Here is a 22099-nt window from a genome sequence, read left to right on the forward strand (position 1 = left end):
CTACAAGCCTCATCCACGCTAGCGGACAAGTGACTCCACCGGCTTATCTTATTCCAGCAATCAGCATAGCTGTGCAAATCACAGCTTCCCCATCTGCCCCTGGCTTTTGCTTGCGCCACTGCGCTGCCGTTGGCCTTCAGCTGAGCTGCCACTTGAGCTCCACCGAGCCGGTGGCGAAGCCCTGCTGCATCGTAGGCGAGCTCTCCTCACGCTGCTCCGTCGACGTCCCACCTCTGGGCTACGCGCTGCTCCCCGAGGCACTGCTGCCTCCCCCCCGCCTCGCTGCTTGGGAAGTTGTTTCTGTTGCGTCCCCGCTTCCAAAGCGTCCTCTCCGCGCCCCCCGCCAGTTCAGCGTGGACCCTGGGCGGCGGATACATCCCCAGGCCCCAAACCGGGATTTCTGATTTAGCCTCTCATAGCCACAAACAAACGGGAGCAAATCCTAAAACAAAACCTCAGGGCTGCATCTGTGTGCAGAGAAGGAGGTGCTTATCACTGTAATATATTTTACATGAAAATTTGCAAACTATAGTTATAGTTTCCACCACCTGCCCTGTGGAAAATATTGATTACAAACCACCTTTTTGATTTCACGTAAGCATTTCTTTGTGCAACTAAATTAAATAAATAACCCCCTCCAAAGCTATGTTTTCGATGTTTGAAAATTGAAAAATGTATCCATTCTTGAATTTTCAGTAACACAGCCAAACTTTTTTTTTTTTTTTTTTAAAGTCAGATATTTAGAGAAAGCTATTTTCACTCCAGGTAGAAACATTTTCTACCATTTGTACTGCAAACATGAAAAATATAATAACTTTCTGAAGAAAAACGTGCCTCTGTTATTTTTCAATGTACAGCTTGCTTTGGGGGATACAAAGTCTGATAAAATTATTAAGAACTCTGCTTTCTTTGCATAAACATTTGCAGAATTGGTAAAAAATCCCTTACCAACATGAATTTATTTTTGATCCCAAAGGTCTGTGCTCTGGTACTGTGAAAAAATTAGGGGACCAAGAACAGGAAAGCTAAAATACACGTTTTAAATTACAGCTACAATTTAAACATGTCATTTTAAATTGAGGACAATTAAGAGCTTGAGGAAAAAAAACCTGCAAGAGCACAGCATGTAATAACACCTGCAACAAAATATACTTTGCTAATCAAAAGAGCAAGCAGCTTCAGTTTCTCTGTTCCGTTAAACACACTAATTTTAATACTGACCAACGGGTGTGTCCTCCGAAAGGCTGAGAAGTGCCATGTTCCCGTTTGTGCTTCTGTCTCCATTATCAAAGAAATAGGGGGCATAATTTGCCGGAACTGCAATTAAAACAAAACAGAAGCCAAAGAAAAGCATTTCATAGACGGCACTTATTGGCTTTGTTACCCTAACTCTCAGTAAATTTAAGCTGGTTTGGGAAGGGTGTAACTGCGTAACACATCAGTTGCTCTAAGGGACTTTCAAAATTATATATGTACAGATATTTGTATTAAATTACTTGTACGTGCCACTGTACCAGTATACACACAGCAGCAAATAGAGAGTGTAGTAAAACACAAAGAGTCATCATCCAGCAGGATGTCTCTAAGAAATCCCACTCAGCTCCAGACAGCTTCACTGCAAAATTAACCTTTTCAGCTTGTAATGACTGCACGCTTCTCCCCGGCTCTATGCATGTGAGCCTGAAACTTTCCCAGTGCCAGCCTGACCCGATGTTCTAAGCATATTCTGTCTTAACATTATGCCTACTGCATGAGCAATTAGTCATAATTAAATCGTTACTTACTTGCTGCCAGACAACAGCAAACAAAGTTAAAAAAAAACAAAAAACAACAAATTAGTTGTCATTCTACTGACTGACTGTTAGAGATTCAAAATAGCCCATTTGAAACAAAACTGCAAATACATAAGCACAGCGGGTAACATTTGCACAGGAATCAGTCTCTGAGGAAAATATTTCAGGACCACATTACCACACCAGTAAGGATTACTACAGGATTTAAGGTTATGCTTGTATCCTCCTATATTTTTAATTAACAAAGTGATTATTGTACTCACCCAGGCAAACGTGCACCAAACTGAGAAATAAGGAGGGGGCGAAATGCCTGATATGCTTCATCCCACTGAAGACGGGGCCAAAGTCTTCTGTTTCAAGGGTTTTATTTTATTTTATTTTCTCTGAAGGGACTAGGAAAGTGTCCTTCAGACTGATGTAGTGGAGAAATGTGCAAGAGGCAGTAACAGATGTTAAGATGTTAAGCGGATGACACGTCTTAATTTCTGAGGAATTTAAAGAAGCTCCTTCCTACCACCTAATTAGACCAATTACTTTGCAGGGAGCTGTGGGACTCATTTCTGAGACGAGATTTGGAGGAATCAGCGTAACTCTCAGAGGTTCTGTTGTTAGTACTGTATTTGTGTTGCCTAAATGCGCTAGTCAGAGAGAAGGCAAAGCTGAAAGCTGTTTTCTTTCTGAACCCTACCTTTAATTCTCTAACTCAGTCCTCTGTTTTTTTTAGAGCTAAAAGAGGTCTTTTATTTTAGATTTAGTAATCTTGAGAAATTACAAAGGAAGAAAAATCTAACACAAGTAACAGTAAGCATCACTATTAGTGTTTTAAAGGAAACCATTGCATCGATGATAGCAGAAAATACACAAAATTGCATAATAAAAATGCAGAAATCAAAATATTCTTTTCATGAGCTGGCCTGATCATTTAATTTTTAAAATAAGTGGATTTCTCATAGGCCTCCAAAGCATCTTTTACATCAGCCCATGATTTTAACCAACATACAAAGTTTTTCATGGAAAAAATTAAGAAAGTAGCTTTTTTTCTTTGCTTTGTTTTAGTTTTCTGCACATAAAAGGTGTCTGCATTAATAAAAAAATATACATGCATACACACACACACACACACACACACATATATATATAAACCAGTAAATTATAAGACTAAAAAATAGCCACTCCGGGAAAACATTCACATACAAAGCCTTTGGCTGCTGAAAAGGAACTTGATCAGTGGTAATAACTAGACTCTGTAAGGGAGATGTATACATACTGTTTTAGCTGTTTAAACTTGATCTGAGGCCAAGTAGCACAGGCTACTTAAAGTAGCCTTTAAGGCTGTGCTAATGGAGTTTTCATTGCTGGTTTTAATTAACAGTGCATGGAAGAAACATTCAAGAAATCAATCCAAGAGTTCTCTATTGCAATGCTTTTAAATGTGGCAGAAGTTACACTTTCTTCCTGGCAGATATAATCTATTTGCAGTGGTGCTGAATGCACACACAGAGGGTGCAGGCGAGATGGGTGCAATTGCCTGGCAGCCCTGTCCCCGCACCCAGGCTACACAGTACAGAAGGCCTCAGCAGTCAGAACCCGGCACGTATTTGTAGCATACCTCATCCACCGGTCACCGAAACCGCAGCATGAACGAATGACGGAGGAGACCACGGGGAGAGAAGTCTTTGCAGCAGACACTCTGCTGCGATGCTCCTGCGCATTTCCCGCATCTCCGTAAGCCCCTAGGACCTACAGCGCTCCTGCGTGGATACGTCTGCCTGCAGAACAAGTTCACTGTTAGGCCCCCAGGAGAGGAAAATGCAAAAGTTTTGTGCAAAATATTAAAAAACTCACCATCCACAGTGGAACTTGCCAGAGGATGGCATAGACAGCAAAAGCTTAAAAAGGCTTCAAAAGGGATTAGACAAATTCATGAAGACTACGTCCATGAGTGACTGTGGAACATGATGATACTGATGCAAACCTGGGCTCAGTAAGGCACTAAATTATTACCTGTCGAAAGCTGGGAAGTTATACCAGGGGAAGGATCACTCTGTCTTCACCCTCTTTCTCTTTTTCCAAGCATCTCCTACAAGACCAGGCCTTTGGTGTGACTGACTATTTTTATACTGTAGCATTTGCGAAGACTCCATGTCAAACCAGCACGGTGCCCTATGAACCTCAGGGGAATCTGCAGCAGGCAACTAGCAAAACCAAACCTATTGTTAATGCCTTTAAATTCACGATACAAGGATCCAGAGCTGAAAACTGGGTGGGGAGGGATTCACAAACAGAAAAAGGATATAAACATAAACTGTGATACAGATTTAACCCTGCCACCACCGTTAAGAGTAACATTGTACACCTGGTAAAAGCACAGAAATACACCTGCACAGTGCCCAAGAAGCCACACTGCTTTACTATCAGCCAGGGGAGGCAGTGCAAACATCAGTCACGTGGGAAGCATGAGGCTGTGCAACACCTATCCTTCGAAAAACCCATAAGCAGTACCCAAACCTCCTCCCACGTGCCTCCCCAAGCCAGAACTGGTAATACACTTTTCTACTGGGTATTTTCTAGAAGTGGTGGGGAGCTAAAGTCAATAGTGAAAAGTCAATACCTGCCTGTTCCCCTCCCTGCAGTCTCAAGGGATCTAAATCTCTAGAGGCAGTATCTCCAAGGAAGCAGAATATCTGACTCCTCCTGAATTTCAATGAGTTTGAGCTCTTAATCCCCCTAGAGTATGAAAATCCAGCTAGCATCCCTTTATGCACTTAGTTATACACCTAGTACAGCCGGGCATCAATATTCTGACAGATTTTTTTTTTCTCACAGAAAATACCCCTTCATCAAAGCTAACAGGGTTGATGAAACCCAACTGATTTTTCTGATCTTCTCCCTCCTCTCCTCCCTGCACCTTCAAGAATCTTGGAGGAACCTGGGCCCAAACATGTTTACTTTTCCTAATGCAAAACCCAGACTTAAGCCTAGAACTAGTCCCCACTAATCAAGTATAACTTGATATGGCAAAAAATGGGCTTCCACCAGTACTGACAGCTGCCCTTTGCCTGCCTCTGCCTCCCTGAAGGAATATGGGAATCCTAGGCTCCTCCAAGGCTTCTCAAGCTCAATCCTAAAGCCCAACCTAAAATCAGTGCCAAACCAGAACTGGCAACAGATGTCAACACCAGAACTAAACACGTGGCCTTGAGCTGTTATCTACACCGGCCCTCGCTCAGGCAACCAAGCTTGAATAAAACGCCAACATTAAAACAGTCATCGGTACGGCACCAGACCCCAGGGTTGGGTGCTGAGGTGCAAGACCTGGGAAGGGGACACGGTGGCACATGACACTGGGAACAGCTGCTTCTGATCGTCTTAGCCTGGAACAAAAAATACCGTATGACCACAGCCCCTCATGCTATGCAACGGGTATGAGGAAGGGGCAGGCACGCTCCCAAGAGCATCTACCTCTAGGACAGCAGTATCCATACTGAGCTCAGTGGTGCCTCTGCGGGGAGAGTCGGAGGAGGCCTGTTCACAGCTGGCAATTTGCAAATGCCCTTATCCAGTCACCAGCATCCCAGCTGGCACTAACTTCCACCCAGGCTGGCGGTCTGAGCAGACAGGGTAGACAGAGCAGGCATGGCGATAAATTATGCTCTCCACATTGTGGGTGGCCCTTCCACCTCAGAGCAATCATATTAGAGCTGCCTACCCGGGGAGCGCCTGCCTGGCATACAAATGTAAGATTTTGACTGTGTTGCATTTCAATCAGTTTTCTTAAGCTTACATACACACACAATTTAAAAATAGAGAGCAAAATAAAATTAAAGGAATAACAACAGAGAGATTAAATCATCTTCCACTCTCCTGCTCTGCTTTGTATTAACTAGGTGAGCTCTTCAGATCTTATGCCTGTCTCCATTGGAGTTAAAAACCCGTTTCAGACTCTGGACAGTTTTGATAAGTAACTAAGTTTATATTCATGTAGTAACAACTCAAGCCATTCTCCTTCCTATGCTCCTCCTCCTCTGCTGGGCACATATGACATAAAGACTTATCCTGGAAAAGAATATTCAGCATTCTTTGTGTGCATATATGTGTGTAAATAAAGTCAACATAAAAAGTGCTCTACACTTCATAGGAATCAGCATGTGCAGAAAGAGTCCAAATCACACTGTGGTTTTCCCTCTCTAAATTACACTCTGACCAAAAGGAGCAGTAGGAGCGATCAGTGATACCTGGAGGCATTCGGCACAGAGCAATTTACTCAGAATTGCTAGATGCAATAGCCACAAAGGAGAGAAGTGGAGTTGGAGTCATTTTTAAGACCCTTCTCCTTCAAATATGATAGGGGAGTTCTTACCTATGTAAGAATTTAGACCATAATAAGTAACAGAATATAGTAAGAACTTAGAACATAATAAGTAAGAACTTACTTAGCAGCTTCAACTCTTCACCTTCTGCCACTATCTCTATGTTTTGAATTACCACCTCTAGGAGGGAGGCAGACTCACAATACCATTTCACAGTAGCAATAGCAAAAGAGAAATAGTCCCATGTTTCTAGTGGTTAAATCTAATCATGGACACATGCCTGGCAGTTTGAGACCTTGGCCATGATCACCAAGCTCTGAATCCTTCCTGCTGCCAGAACGAAAATGCCACCTCCTATACAAAATTATATGTATCTCTCCACAGTCTGCCCCTGTCCCTTTTGTGGTATCTGTTAGCTCTTCCACTGAGAACAAACTGATCTATACAGACCTTTTAAGAGGATTATTATCTCCTAAATTAAATTAGGTTTTAGCTGGCATGCAAGCCATTTAGAAATAGGCTACAGCTCTTTTTGTTTTGTTTGGGAGGCCCTTGGTGGAGGACCTGTGTGCACTGCCTGTATTTAGTTTACACTCTAAATAACATGAGCAATGCCTGCTCTTTACAGCAGGAAGAACAGAGCAAGTTTTATGATTTGCGTATACAGCAGATAAAGGGCCTGATCCATTGACACGATCAGCAGAATACGTAATCGTTAAGCATGCTGTTGTCCACTGCGGTACTTTCTGTGAGAGCTGTTGTGAGGTTGTGATGAGTATGGTTGACATGAATATGCCGAATTGTTAAAATGACCTGAAATTGCTGATAGCCCTGTAAGATTCAAATGTAAGCCAATGAAGACCTCTTTCTCTCTCTCACTATGTTATTCTCTTGGTACTAACTGAATGAGTTTAACACTTTTACATCTGAAAGGTAAAATGATCTCATAGTTCGTTTTGATTCATGGGATCTAAGTTCAGTTTTCATCTCTACCACCGACAATCTACAAATAATCAGCCCAAGATCATTAAATTCACATTAAAGACATCAGAAGACAGTGACTATCTGTCATTAATGATCTTGGCCAAATTTATAAACCTCTCTCAGCTCAGTCATAAAAACTGAAAGGAAAGAAAAATTCAGAACAGAGCAATCCACAGAAAACAATACTGTACAGTTTGGTTTGAAGAGCAGAACAACAGGAGTCATAACTCAGCTGTTTAAACACCTTTTTTGTATTACGGTTCCACTGGGCAACTATGCTAAGCCTCAGTAGCATACAGGAGAAAGGAAAAAGCCTGGATAAAACACATATCCTGAAGCAAAATGGTAACAACTTATTCAGGAAGACATTCCCTCCTCTGCCTACCCCCACCCCCCCAGAGAAAGGGGGCAGAAGAAGAAAAACATTAACATCTGTGCAGAAGAAGAAAAACATTACTCGTTCTTGGGAAGAAAACACAAGATTTTGAAAGGTGACTACAAGTGTCTGTGTTATTGCTACTTGAACCCCCTTGAAGTGTCCCAGATCAGATAGCAAAAATGGGAGCACAGCTGCCTGCTTTACAAATTCTTGGGCAAACTTTGCGCAAACAAATAAATAAACTCCCTTATGAATTGCAATTTCTCTGAAGGATGTAGCCTGTTACCTTCCTCCTTGATACAGAAAATCATGGCAACAAAAGCCGCAGCATGAGAAGGCTTAATTTCCTCTCAAAAGCCAGGTTTTCTGGAAGTTGCTTAATCCTTGGTGTCAGAAGTCATTTTTTTTGTCTTCTTCTTTGTTTTTAAAAATTGCATACCATTTTAGATGGTGGTCTACTTTTGATCCATTCTGTCTATTAATAATCCAGAGAGCTTACAAATTAAAAAGACTGGCCCATTAACACTTTTGTCTTGGGCTTTGGCAAAGCATCTTAACTATTATGACCAGTCAAAAATTTCCAGTCATCATTTGCTTCTTTTTCTAATATGGAAATCACTTTTTGACCTTAAACACTTTTGTCTTCTTTCTTTGGAAAATGTTCATATTGTATTGAAACTGTACCGTGATTTGAAATATTTTGGTATTTTACATAAATACTTTGCTGAATATTATTGCATAGAGAAACTGAAGATTTCAGAGGAAATGCAAACATGGATCCCCTCCAACCCTCCCTAGGGAGAAAAATTCTGTTTTTCATCCTGCTCCACTGGCTCTAAAAAATGAGACCCCTGCCCCTGCTCCAGCCATTTGTAAGGAGCAGGCACGCTCTTCGTGCGGCTCTCTTCCAGCCCTGATGCAATGCGAGCAGAGGGGGAAGAGAGAAAGGGACATCTCCGGTGGGAACAAACAGGAAAGCCAGAAAGATCAAAATTGCAAACCTCCTCCCAGCTCTGCACCGTCTGCTGTTCGCTGCGCACAAGTTTCGCTTTACACACACCCTCCAGCCTCACGGTGCTGATCTCATATTCGATCCAGAGCAAAGTTAGTCTCTCCCATCCTTTGGGATTCACCTTTTTTTCCCCTAGCAAGCACCTCCTCTCTTACCCCTCCAATCATGCACGGTTACAGCCTGGACACACCTGGTCAAGCACAATTACGCGGAAATCTCTCGCAGCAGGGGAGCAGCTCACGAGGCCCCGGGGAGGTCTCGCACCACGGACGTGCAAGGGCACGCATGCCTTTCCCAGACCCAGCAGTGCTGTGCCCAGCTCTCCATACGCCAAGAAAGCTTCACATTGGCAGGCATTTATGAAGGACTGCTGGAATAAAATAATAAAAGAAAACACATCCCTGAATAACCACAATTCCTCTGCCCCCAGCTGTTTCAGAGTAGTCCCACTGTTAAACGTGGGATACTCATGCACAGCTCTAGAGATACGTAAAGTTCCTGTGTTAGGTTTTAAATTTCTTTCGGGTTATTTTTACGTATCCCATATAAACTTGAGAGATATAGCAAAAAGTATACCATGAAACTTCTAATATTTTCCAAATGTACAGTGAGGCTTTCTAAGAGAACAGCAAGGTACACAGCTATAGAGCTCCTCTCACTCCCAGTGAAAACGTTCTTTATATTCATGACGAATTCTGGGGTAACAGGTTTAAAAAGCAAACAAAAAAAGAACCAAAACTGGAAGTCTACCTGCAGTGAAAACATTCACCTGTGTTGGCTGCCCTGCTGTGCGAAGGTAAAGGAAGCCAGAAGTCTCATTCCAACAGCAGCCAGTGAACTGCTCTCATGAGGTTACAAGCCAGAGCTTGATGGAGGAAATACTCGCTTTGTTGTTTAAACACGCACAGACCAAGGCCAGGTTGTGGAGGTTTGTAAGGTCAGTGTTTCAGAAGGCACAAAATAAAGCTAGTTTTTCCTGTCCCTAGCTCCTCAAATCGCCTGATGTAGCTGAGTCAGAGCAGGATCTTCCCCTGCTGGGGGAATATTTCAAAGGCCAAACTCCACACCTAAACGCAAAACCCATTTTCTTTCTCTGTGGGCCCCAATTTACTGGACTTTTGATAGCATTTCTGCTTGGCGCAAACTGAGAGAAATGACTCATTGTACTGCATCAGGAACTAACAAAAGTTACCCAGGCAGCAGAGCAAACATGCCAAGGTAATAGTCTAGGAACAGGAGGTACCCAAGGCTCCTTAGGGCAAACTGTCAGTCACCTTGAAAACACAATATCGCTATTCTGCACAGTCAGATAGCTCTGCTCTTTCACAAATTGCACTACATGCCATGCTACAGTTTTAGACAGAGCTGCTGGAGGTCATTAGGGAAGCACAGACGTCATGTCCCTGTCTTCAAAGAAACTAAGAAACATCAACAGGAAAAAAGCAAAGGGAGAGCAGACAGCAAACACCTAGCAATCTTAGTGTTACCCTAGCGACTTTCAAACAGATACAGATGTCAAAGTGTTTCCCAACAGACCGGGGTTTTTTCCAAGTAGGTGAATTCGGGCAAAAAGAGATACTGCATTCTTTCCATAGGAAAAATGCTAATCTGCAAAACAAAGATCTCAGATCACTTGCCTGCATGATTTATTGTGAATTATACAATCCTTCACTGTGGGTCGCCACAAAGAAGGTTTGGGGGAATTCCTGGGAAGGAGAAGGAACTCTCCCAGTGCCTCATCTCAGATCTGCCGCCTCCTGGTTGCAGCTTGCCAGAGAGTTGCAAAGAGTTTGCAGAAAAGGCCCTGTGGGCAATGGGGCAAGGGAGAACATTTGCCACAGCAGCTCAGTAATGAAAGCTCCTGCTAAGCCATGTTACTAGCTTAGAGAATATTGAAGGCCACAGCAAAAATCCATTTACAATTCAGTAATCTTGGCCCTTTGGAAGCTACATATCATTGACAAAGACTCTACTTATTTCGTTTTTTCAGGGATAATAAACAGAAAACAGTACCTAGACTATCCTGGTATATTTATACACCCCGTATTCACTTTAGCAGCATGACCCCTGATAGATGTGGTGCCATGGAGCACGATACAGACCTGTTTGAAAGAGGCCATTTAACAGCAGACAGACAGTCCAAGTTATTTATGCAAGAACTACTTTTACTCATTGTTTTGCCTGTAGAAATAACACATATATATCATAGTCTGTGCAGTTGGGGTATGAATAATGAATGAATCAAGATTTTATATTTTAGTCAGTGTAGCTGAGAAAAGTAACAGGACTTGTCAAGGCAGAGCAAAAAAATGCTTATGTTGTCTCTCTAAGTCTTCTGGCTAGTACACCTGCCATGGACATCACTGTACAGACGCTCTGCTTACAAGGCAGTAGTATCATTTGCTGAATGAGAGAAATTAAATATGCTCCTTTCATTGCCACACATAACCAAAGTCAGCAGTTCAGGACAGGAACGGCACAAATGCAAAGATAATAGGCAAACTACAGCCCTGGCCAGAGGACCAGCTCTAGACAGCAGCATCACTTCAGTCTCAGTGCTGGAGGGAAGGGTGCGCAGACCCTGGATTTTATGCAGGTAAATGTATGGCATCAGGGTTGCAGAGGAGCCTGCCTGCTGGCCCCTCTTGCTAGGAACTAAGGCACGTGCCTCCACCGCTCTCACTGGGGAGTCCCACCGCTCAGCAGCTCTCGGGCCGGGCCCCGGGGAACGCACCAAGGCGTGTACCTTGCGAGGACTGGGAGGTCCAGCTGAGCTAGCCCTCCACCTTCGCTTGGGAACTCGGTAGCAAGAGGCAATCCGAGCAACTGGAGAGCCTCTTATACCAAAGTAGTGCTCATCCTTAACCTAGGAAACAAAGTACGTTTCAACAAATTGTAATTTATAACAAGAGGACTAAATATTCAATTTTGAAGTAATCCTCAAAAACGCGTAAGACTATCACCACATACAGTTTCCAGCAACTTTCTAGCCTTTGATTGGACAGATTTTTATACGATCAGTAGTTTGTAAGTATACCAGTTCTCAGAACTGTCAAAACAAGTAGTTTAACCTGGCTAGAGCCCAAAGCCAACTTCATGGCTCTGCCTATGAGCAGTGTGCCATTACCTCCTCCTCCCAGCCCATTCAAGTACTTCTCTCAAGGTACTGTTATAACTTTTAACAACAACCCGTTAATAAAATAAATCAATAGAGTTATATAGGAAGAATCCCAACAATATGCGTCAATCTAAGGAATGGATAAAATATCAAGGAACAGCCTTCCACGTGTGGTAATTACAGGATTTCGATTGTGATTACATGATTTAGCAGATCCAGAAGTTATCACAGTGATGGCTAAAATCCAAACTAAATGACATAAAAATCCCTGTTCATACTATGACTTTGAGATGATTATATGGTGCTTTTAAATGGAGATGCTCGCATCCTGCAACTGAAACTGTCCTTAGCACAAAAAAGATGCTCTGAGATGAGATCCTACATAGATAAGCAAGAAGTGGGGGACAGTGAAGCCAAGAAACATAACACAACTTTTCCAGTTGGTGAGAAAAAACAATGAGGAAGACCTTGAACCAGAAACTGTAAAAACATGTCAAGAAACAGAAAAAAGCATGGAAAGAAAGCTGGGGAAGGGAGCAGAGAGAAAGCTGTTTTGTGCAATAGACAGAAAAAAATGCAAAATGCATTTTAAAATAAATTTACAATGAACCAGTTGATTTCATTTCTCGGACTTCAGGATCTGTTCTCAAAACTAGTCAGTCCTGACTTACCTCTGCGGAAGTCTACGGGAGTTCCTTTCCAAGATCATCGAAGACTGAGTTTACAAGGTTAAGGTCAACCGTACACATATTGCTTTGCTAGACATAACTTCATCTCAGATTTTTTTAATCTCTTTTCATTCTCCAGTCATCTGGAGATTTTTATGGAAGAAATAAGAGGAATTGGTACATGTTTAACTAAGTCAAAGGATAGGGCTTAATTGTTAACCTTGGTAAATTCGAAGAATTTCAAGATAAGAGCCTAGTGACATTGCCATCATTTGCTGTCTCCAAGTAATGAAAAGTTAACTGAAGGGTTAATAAGTTAAAAGCATTTTATAGAGGGACTTGCAGACACTAGCGCATTATCTTTCATCTCATTCAGAGCTTTGTTTTGTTTCAAACCATCTCACTGCTTTCTGAGAGCATTTGTAAGCTGATGGAGTTCTTCATGCTTTTTTGTATGAAAGCACCTTCCTTCCCAGGCATATATATTTATTTCCTGTGGAAACTTCCAAGATGCGAATAGGTTTTAGCACCTCTCAGTGCACAGGGCACACCTGCGCCACAGAGTCTCCACTGATCGTGACACAGGGCTCTGCAACAATGCAAATGAGAACTTTTGGCTCAGGATCACGTGTAGCAAACACGGTATTTTCCAGTATGCTCCAGTCTTGGGAGCTGATTCTGAAAACACGTTATAGAGATTTGATTTTCAGAGATCAGGGCAAGCTGTGTTGGCTGAAGACTAACCAAATAGCACCTCAAGAATATGTCTTTCCCCTGCTACAGTTTGGGATCACCACTGATGATCAAATGACATCACTGAATCCAGCAGCACTTCACTGAAGGACCTCCAAGTGTCACCTTGTCTGTCAGGTCAGGGAAGTCCTGCCACTGTTTAACTTCTGGACTTGGAGGTCCTATTACCCCAGGAAATCTTAGTTACTTTGACTGCACTACACTTATCACAAATGAATATGCACAGTGGTGTTGCTCGCAGACTGTACCTGTGCCTAGTGCGCAGCTGATCACAACCGGCCCCTGAGCAGGCATTTTTATGTGCACTGACCTTCTGAATGTTTGGGTTTGGATGTCTTCCATGCAAGCTTGAAGTCTTCTCCTGTGAGCACCTGTGCTGTACTGCCAGCTGATGCTAACCAGCTCTTGAACTAACATGCCAGGAACACGGTTTGAGTATCTGACAGAAACTGGGCTTGGTTTGACAATTCCTTGTAATCACAGAGATTTTTGAGTGTGTTAGGCTGCAGAAGATGGCCAAACCATGTTCAGTTTAGCATCTCTCAAACACATAGTGACCTGATTTCTCTGATTATGCTTTCAGAGACAGGCCAGATGGCATTATGACAGTAAGGTGCTTATCCTACAGCAAATCCCTGTCCTTATCTGTTTCCTCATGGAAGAATCATCAGACTGAAAATGTGGAATTAATCCCCCACACCTGAAGATACTCACAGGCAACGTCTCTGAAACACAGATACATACTGGCATAAGGGATGAACGATGAATTGGCCAAATCCCTTTCCAAACAACTGCTCTTTCAGCAGAGACACTCCCACTACTAATGCACTGAAAACACAGAAGTCACTCCTTCTGTGCCCGTAGCCTGGTTCCAGGATCATAGGCCAAAGTATGATGAGACAATTCTGGTGTTTTCAAAATCAGCGTAGCTGGTCAACCAAGCAATGCCTGCCCTCCTATAATGCCGAAGGGCTACCGAGAACCAGTGACACAAGCGGGTTAGAATTAACACTCTTCCTTATGTCACTTAACTTGCAGCAGCATGGAGCTCTCTTTGCTTCCCACTAGTACTTAAAATAGTTGAGAACTGCAGATGAACTGGTTGTGATGGAGACAACTGCTCAGATCTAATGGGAAGAACAGGCAAAAGAGTGACCCATAAGAGGGTCTTCCCCTCACCTTCAAGTGAGGAAAGAAAGTCATTGCTAAGCTTTGGACAAATTCTTTTTAGAATAAACTTCAGTCAAAAGTGGATAGGAAATCCAATCTGCATTCACCATCTGGCAATGCTTTGCTGTGAAGTGGCAGTTAGCTATGACAGATGGGATGGTATCAGACAAGAGATCTCCAAGCTTGATCGAACGACCACTTAAGTCTCGAGGAGTTTGGAGAGCAACAGTTATCCTAAAAGAGTACTTTCATGAGACAAAACTACAACAGAAAGGTTTTAGCCCTCTGCTTTTATGTTTCATATGAACAAGTCTATTATTTGAGATTGGATTTTGTTTTTCCTTAGCAAATGTAATCACAAGAAGTTGCCATCGTGGCCCACACTTGGGCTTGGCAGAAATTCTCCAGAGAAAATCTTGCATTCTTCAGCTAGAGACAGACCTTGACATCTTTTCTGGGTCATACAGTCTAGAGGGTTGAACAGATAAGAGCCCCATTATAATTGGGCTCATTTTGTACAAAAGAATGGGCAATTACTTCTAATACCCACTTTGATGGGCTAAAAAACCTCAAAACTACCTGTGCCCCATACTCCCTGTCAGCAGCAACCATTCTTCCTGTGCTCCTGACAATTCCCAGTCATGGGGCCATATCAAACAGACTAATTTGGTGCCAGCTGGTGGAATGAGGGTCACATGGCTCACTCAGTTGAAAAGGGCAGATCAGGATCCATCATCTATGCTGGTAGGCACAGAGATGCTTCAAAAATAACTTTATTGGAAGTTGAAAGCTGTGCAATTCTCATGCTTGACAGCTGAATGCACACAAGAACACAAGATACAGACAAATACATCTGTCAGCTTGGATAAGCTTGATTTACTTCTTTATATAAACATACAGCTTTATACTTTGAAAAGCCACTCAGTAAATATATTTTCTCCTTGGGTAGTGCCAGACATACATAGAAGTGAAAGGAAAGCAAAAGGAAGAACAGGCATGTTGTAAGTGAAACCATGATTAAACTGTAGCTCTGTTCTACCAGATGGCAAAAAATGCCTGAGGAAATGACAGTCAAACTTTTGCTGAGGAATCACCTTCAGGTGCTGACACATGAACCCAGGTTCCTCCAGGCCAGGCAAACAGCCTGCTTCAGCAGCAGTCACATCCATGCTGAAACAGCTTGATAATTCCTGCTTTAGTTTGTTCAGTCAAGACTAGGGCCTCAAACAAGTAATATTTTTCATTCAAATATCCCTTTTACCTTATACTGGGGCCAGTCTGGGTAACTAGGTGAGTAAAAATACTCACAAGTGCATCAGATGATGTCCCTGAACCCCCCAAAGGCCCTGAATATTTCTGTAGTACTGCTGATGTTCTCCGATAGCAACAGCATAAGCCACAGAGAACATTTTGCCTGAAGAAACTGATGTTTGTGGGGCAGGGAGAAAATCATACAGCATTTTTCAGATCTAAAACAAATGTGTTTAAGTTCACTTTAGAGAAGAGAATCCTCATACCTGTTAGCAATTCTTTATACAGATCTGTAAACACACATGGCCATATCTTATACAGTAAAACCCTGCTCCAAATCCATTTACTAAACAAAATACATATTCTACATTTACTTGTCATTTGTATTCTACAGATTCCTTCTGTGAACTACTAAAGATGAAACAGAAATAAATGTGCTTGCCTTGCCCAAGGATCAGCAGCAGAATATTCAAACAGCTCTTTCACCAAGAAATCTTACAAGGACTTGCAGCTCCTTTTTCTTTGATATAAAAATGCTATGCAGGGACAGCTCTTCAAAATTAGGAAACCAATGGTCAGATCTAATCTCAAAAGCAACAGAAGTAACAAAGGAATAGCACAGCCAGAAATCAGTGCAATTGCTCACTAAAATAGAAACACTGTCAATAAGAAAGCATAGCCACACATAAATGCCCATTAACTTTAGTCTTGGGAATTGCGTTTGCCTGTGGGGGTTATAACAGGCACCTGACTTTCCCCATTTAACTCCCTCAAATTACTGAAGGGCATTGAGACCATTGCTATCACACAGGAAATTATCTTAGGGAAATCTTAGGGAAACGGCAGCACTCTGAGTACTGACGCCTCATATTAACTACAAGGAAAGCCAGGTTTATTAGCATCCAAATAATTCTGGTTCAGGAACTCACCACAGGCACAGAAGAAGAAGATCATACAGGGGAAAGGATAGGAGACATGAATGAAGATCCCAGCGACTGCTTATGATGTTAGCAGAAGGAGCTTTGGTTGCTCTTACTCAGACCTTTGGTATCAGTCTTAGTATTTGTTTTATTTCATGCTCCAGCTTCAGTTTTGTTTATTCTGAGGTGATATCACAATTCAGGTGCCTTAGAAGAACAGCTGCCCTTTAGCTTCAGGAGGAGAAAAGATTTAATCTAATAAACTTTAACACCTTCTCAGAAGGCTGTTTAATAACCACCTGATAACATTCTTCTCAGAAATTAAGGACCTTTGCTTTTAGGGCTTGATTTAAACCCCAGGGCAGATACTGAAAAAAATTTACCACCACACTTGGATCTGGCCCTCCACCACTATGTTAAAACTACTTGCTAATCCAATTTTCCATCTCTCTAAAGCATGAGCTCTTTCTCTCTTCCTAGAAATCCATTTCCAGGTGGATTCCAAGCGCTGAGAGCAAAGGATTCAGGAACGAGTTCATCACACACCTAGCTACAACCAAAATCCTTTTGTCAATATAAAATCATTAAAAAGGTTAAATACACATTAAAAAGGTTAGATATACATATATACTGTATATATTGATAACCAGAAACAGTAACATCAGCCCTTTCCATCCTTCAGGCAATCCACAAATGCAGAACAATGATTCTGAGGAAAGCTCTTCAGCTACCTCTTCTCTCCCTCTTGTCTGAGGAGCAAAACACCCGACTGGTGCAGACGAATGATATGCAACTAACACGAGGTCCAGTGGCAGCCAGACAGTGGCAGCTTTGCCTGACCCTTTAGCTGCCAGGGCTAACATCAACGAGATGGAGTAGCCTGAGGGAAAGAATAAGCATTACACCAACCAAAGCTTTTCCCCCAAACAAAAATAATATACACATGCCCAGTCTGTGAAAGGAGAACCCTCAACCAAGCAAAGCACTGTGAAACACATTGGCAAGCAGATGCCCTTCACCCTGCTCTGAGTCTGCTCATTTCAACTGCGGAAGCGGTCCAGGAATCACTGGAGGGGCTGCCTGAGGACAAGGCTTGCAATATTTTCTTATTTCCATCAGAGTCATTTTGGGATTCATACCTGTAAAACAAGGAGGGAAAGGAGAGAAAACAAAGACATTTAATCAGGAGCGCTTAGAAAGGCACAAAACTTCAAAACATGGAGCTGTCCATTGTTTGGATGGGCAGGCTCAGGTGACTGGCGAGCTGAAAACAAAAGGGATATGAGGCAATCTTTTCCCCATTAGATTGCTGGAGATGACCCATTCCCAGCAGCTTTTCTTCCTGTGCAGAGTGTGCACAATCACTGAAGGTACCACGATACTTGCTGCTGCTGTTGGCAGTGTCCACAGACAGGGGAAGGTCTTCGCAGACAAAGTGGCAGAACTACACTCTCCAAAGTTCAAGTCTTACAGTCAAGACTTTACACAGCTAATTGTATTACACGACATGACATCATCTGCTTCATATCAGCACACTCATCAGCTTTCCTGGAAAGGCACCACAGGCTGCTGACATTTGTACCAAACATTTGCTTTCTGCGGCGGCAATTGTTTTTGCTCTGAAGGAAGAATAAAGTTTCAGGAAACAAGTGTTTTTGCTTCCAAAGTAGTAGCCAGTATGGTTTGATTATCCCCCTCTTCAAGCTGCACTGAGTTAACCTTTACGCAGCTTTGCAACCACTTTTGCATAGGTCCAGCAAGAAGAACAGAGCAGAGTAACACTTAAAAAGAGTCACTGTGCTTGCCTGAGTGTAGGAAGCAAGTAACACTCGTTCTCCTAGAAAAGAAAGCAACATGGAAATAAACATCACCCAGAATCCAAATAATAATACAAAATGCAAGCCTACATCGTTCAGTTCCAATCCAGAACCAAATATGAAACAGAACACTGCTGTGTTTTGCTTTTGGCAGTTGCTCTATCAGGCTTGTTACTAGGTCTGTCTCAGTAGGAGTCAGATTCAGATCAAGCATTTTCGTATAAGCAGTTCTGCAACTGACAGACAAGCAGTAGCACGCAGCAGACCAACAGGCACTGTACAGAAGCAAAAAAAGTGGCAATACCTGATTCAGAGAAGACTTGGCTGCAGCTGGGGACAAGAGACAGTTACAGGAGGAAGGCTAGATGCTCACAGGGAGCACTCAAACAGGGTACAAAGATCATCAGGTATTACTGCAGCAGAGGACAGCATTTTGGATTCCCCTCTTAGAGACCTTTGTGGTAAATTTACAGGTTTTAACAGGTTCCTTCATATATTTCTCCCCCAACTCAGAAGAGTACTAAACACTCCCCCGGGAGACCAGTATCATTGTATTTTACTCATGGGAAATAGCTGGCCTGTTTTCAAGGAGATATTCTAGTTTGGAAGCAATTCCAATCAGGAAGGGCTCATGCCCATTGCACAAGGCAGCCCGCAACACCTATTACATTGTCAGGCAGTGGAAGGTCCCTCAAACTGAAAAGTAATAGCTGTGCTTATCTCATGAAAGCTCAGTATTTTGGAAAGGTGATAGGTTCAGCCCAGATAGGACATGGTCCATCTCCAGCCAAGAGTCACCTCTGTGTATGCAGTATTGCATTCCCATGACATTGCAGTCGAGTTGGGAACATACTGCTCTTCCTGTAAGACATAATTTATAGCTGAATAAGCCCTCACTTGCTATTCCATCTGCCAAATAAGGAAAAGAGCACAAAACTATACACCCCTGACCACAGGCATAATCCTGTGGAGTGTTCACTGCCCCTGATATCAGTGGGACTCTGCTTTTCATAAAATGAAGCCCCTGATTCAGAGACAAGCATGGGGAGGCTGCAAGGGAGTGCTCATAGTCACCAACTAAAGGAAGCCTGTGGAGAAACACGTGGATTTCGCCTAGGTTAGGTGAATACAAAAAGCAATAAAGAACTGAAGGTATTTTAACAACTGAAATTTTTTCACTAGAGGTTTCAAAATTAGTAGTTTTGTGATTAAAGGACTGAAAGAGTAAAGTCAATGGAAAATAATCTATTTCCAAACAAATTTTATATTTTTAAAGTTCAGTAAAAGTTGCCAGCTAACTCTTAAATTTTAGAAAGTTTCTAACTTCATTAAAAAATATTATTACTCTGCAAACCATACATGGTATCCATGTATAAGTGCTACTGTAATATTTAATGGTATCTAAAGAACATACCTAATTTTAATACTAGAGTTACTCATGGTTTAGCTTTCTACCAGGGTCTCACTGAAGCCAAGGAAACTATGGACATACAGAAAGGAGCAATCTGAGTGTTTTCAGACTCCTACAGGTGTTGAATTATCTTGGCAAGGATATATGAGAATCAACACCATTGCTGGAACAGGAGTTCCAACAACTGCTTAAAAAAATGCACGATTCTTTCTGCAGAAAGTATTTTTGTTATCAAAAGTAGCCCTAACTAGAAATTACTGTCCTCCTGAACAAGAAATTACGTCAAGTCCCAGCTGACTTACTCGCTTCCTGGCTTTTGCTTTCTACAGAGCCAAGCAAATGGAGCTGCTTGCAGGCTTGTGCAGGTACCCAGAGTGTTTTATGTAAACAAAAAGAAGGCACACAAAGAGCGAACACTGAGCTTGTAGCTGGAAGTATTTGCATCAGACTCCCAGCTCTCAGTGAGGCACCAGTCAGTTAGGAAACAAGGAAAAAAAAAAAGTAACTATGATCAAGGTTTTATGAAAGTACAAATGCACCATCTTAAGTTCCTACCAAAAATGAGGCTATTTAGAAAGCAAAATTCTTTGCCCTCACTTTAAAGACTATGGCTTTTCTGCATTTCCCATTAAGAGCAGGTGGTCTTGAAAGACTACAGGGGGGCACTTGCCTTTCACTCACTCAAGCCAGGGAACACTGGCCCAAAATAGCTCCACAGTACTTGAATGCAAGTGTACTCTGACTTGTGTAGTCCTTAGAGTCTGTCCTAAGCAGAGGAGTCTATCTCAGGCAGTTCTTGAACCCAGAACAAGTTTTTTTGTTTTCTTTCTTTTGAATTTACAGAATCATACTTTGGCTCTTCTCTCATAAAATATGGAGATGGATGCAGCCACAAATAGATGGTGACATAACGGAGCAAGGAAAGCTGCCATAAAGCTCTTCGCTTTTGCAGGTTCTCTTTATTTTTTTTCAATATGGAACCATGGTATGATATTATTCTTCCTGCCCTCAAAACAAAAGCAGTACCTTCTACAAAGCAGGAACTGATATGAACAGCATGTTTTCATCAGTCAGGTTTCTCTGATTGTTTTACACTGTGAGCATTAAATGGTTTCCCGACTCCCGTTTCTTCCCAATCCAAACACTGATGCAGCAGATGATTGAGAAAAAGTTATTTTTGTGGTACAATGAAGGTAATTCTCACCGATGTGGAAAATTGTGAAGTTTACAGATGAAAAAACTAAGTAACATCAAATTGTTATCATTATAGACGAATCAACCAAAAGTGTGGACATTACCTTTCTGTGCTTTTTTGTTGAGTTTGGGTAGTTTTGAGCAGCAGATTTTTTTAACCTTCCGACCTAAGGGTGGAAAAATTACATATTACCAATGGAGACAGAGGACACAGTTATCTGTGTGCATTCACCAAGCAGGTTACAATCCTCAGACATTTTGGCTATTGCTTTACATTTGAAATCCTTGAACAGAGATCTACAAAACGAAGGATCATCCTGACTGATCTTTCATCAGTGCATATAGCCTTATCCCTAGCACAGAGCAGGAATGAATTTGTTCTTTCCCATCATTGCTAGTGGATACAGTACATAAGACACATTGTGGAGATTTTCACCCATTGAAATGTCACATATTGGCAGACAACACAGTCGATGAATTGCAACTGTCTTAACCCAATAAACAGACTTCGCACTGTTTTTACAGTTAATTACTTCATGAAAGTATAAAAATTGAGAGTGTGTGTAGCCACATATACAGGGGTATAGAACAGATTACTATTCCCTGCCTACCAGCCAGCTACTATTCCCTACCTAAGTGAGACTTAGATTGCATACCGAATGCTGGATACAGAGTGCTGGCTACATTAGAACAGAAAGGTCAATTCGGAAGTGACCATGGAGCAGAAGTGCAGCAGAAATGACTGCAAACAGTGAATCCTCACATATGCTCAGTGTTTCCAGTAATCTCAGTGATGTAGCTCTACAGCTGCAGCTGCGATGGCAGCTGCTCCAGCATCCAAGGAGGTTGAGGTTTCTTACCAGTGTTGCCTCACTCCAATCTAACAGGTTTCAAACGACAAGACACACGCTCAGACACTTCTACTGCAGCTAGAGTCGAGCAGCACTACACTGAGGCAAGAAAGAACTACACAGACAAGAGGGAAGGACAGGCACTGGGCAATGCCTTCAAAATGCAGGCTTAAGTAAGTGTGGGTGAGGGTGCTTGGCTGAGTGTTAAAGGAAAAGGTTGATTTATCTTGGCCAGCCCCAATCAGAATAGGGTATTTTTCTCCAGGAGCAGTAAGAGGTGGCTACAGTTTCTCCCAGACCGTTCCCTCACACTTCTGCTCCAGCTGCACTCAAGCACACTCACATGCTTAAGAGGCTTTGGCAACCTCACACACATTGCTGAAACTGTCCTTCCAGTCAGTGTGTTAATGGATAAGCAGTGTCCTTTGCACATTTCCTCTCCCCCTTCTGACACAGGCAAAGCTAAAC

The 22099-nt window shown here is 42.3% G+C and overlaps 1 protein-coding gene across 4 annotated transcripts in view; it reads right to left on the minus strand.

The window, feature by feature from the left end:
• The window catches only part of CDHR1 (cadherin related family member 1), a 53983-nt gene extending 45378 nt beyond the window's left edge, over positions 1 to 8605 (minus strand). For 2 of the 4 annotated variants that reach the window (XM_064513771.1, XM_026116863.2), the window contains exon 1: positions 1222 to 2010. In XM_064513771.1, coding sequence (XP_064369841.1) covers positions 1222 to 1354 — 133 coding nt within the window. In that variant the 5' untranslated portion in view covers positions 1355 to 2010. Of the gene's footprint in view, positions 1 to 1221; positions 2012 to 3402; positions 3563 to 8467 lie in introns of those variants that run through there. The other 2 variants (XM_026116866.2, XM_064513772.1) reach the window with 2 other exon arrangements.
• Positions 8606 to 22099: the final 13494 nt, after the last annotated feature.

Source organism: Dromaius novaehollandiae, chromosome 6, assembly GCF_036370855.1.
Source record: "Dromaius novaehollandiae isolate bDroNov1 chromosome 6, bDroNov1.hap1, whole genome shotgun sequence".
NCBI lineage: Eukaryota > Metazoa > Chordata > Aves > Casuariiformes > Dromaiidae > Dromaius > Dromaius novaehollandiae.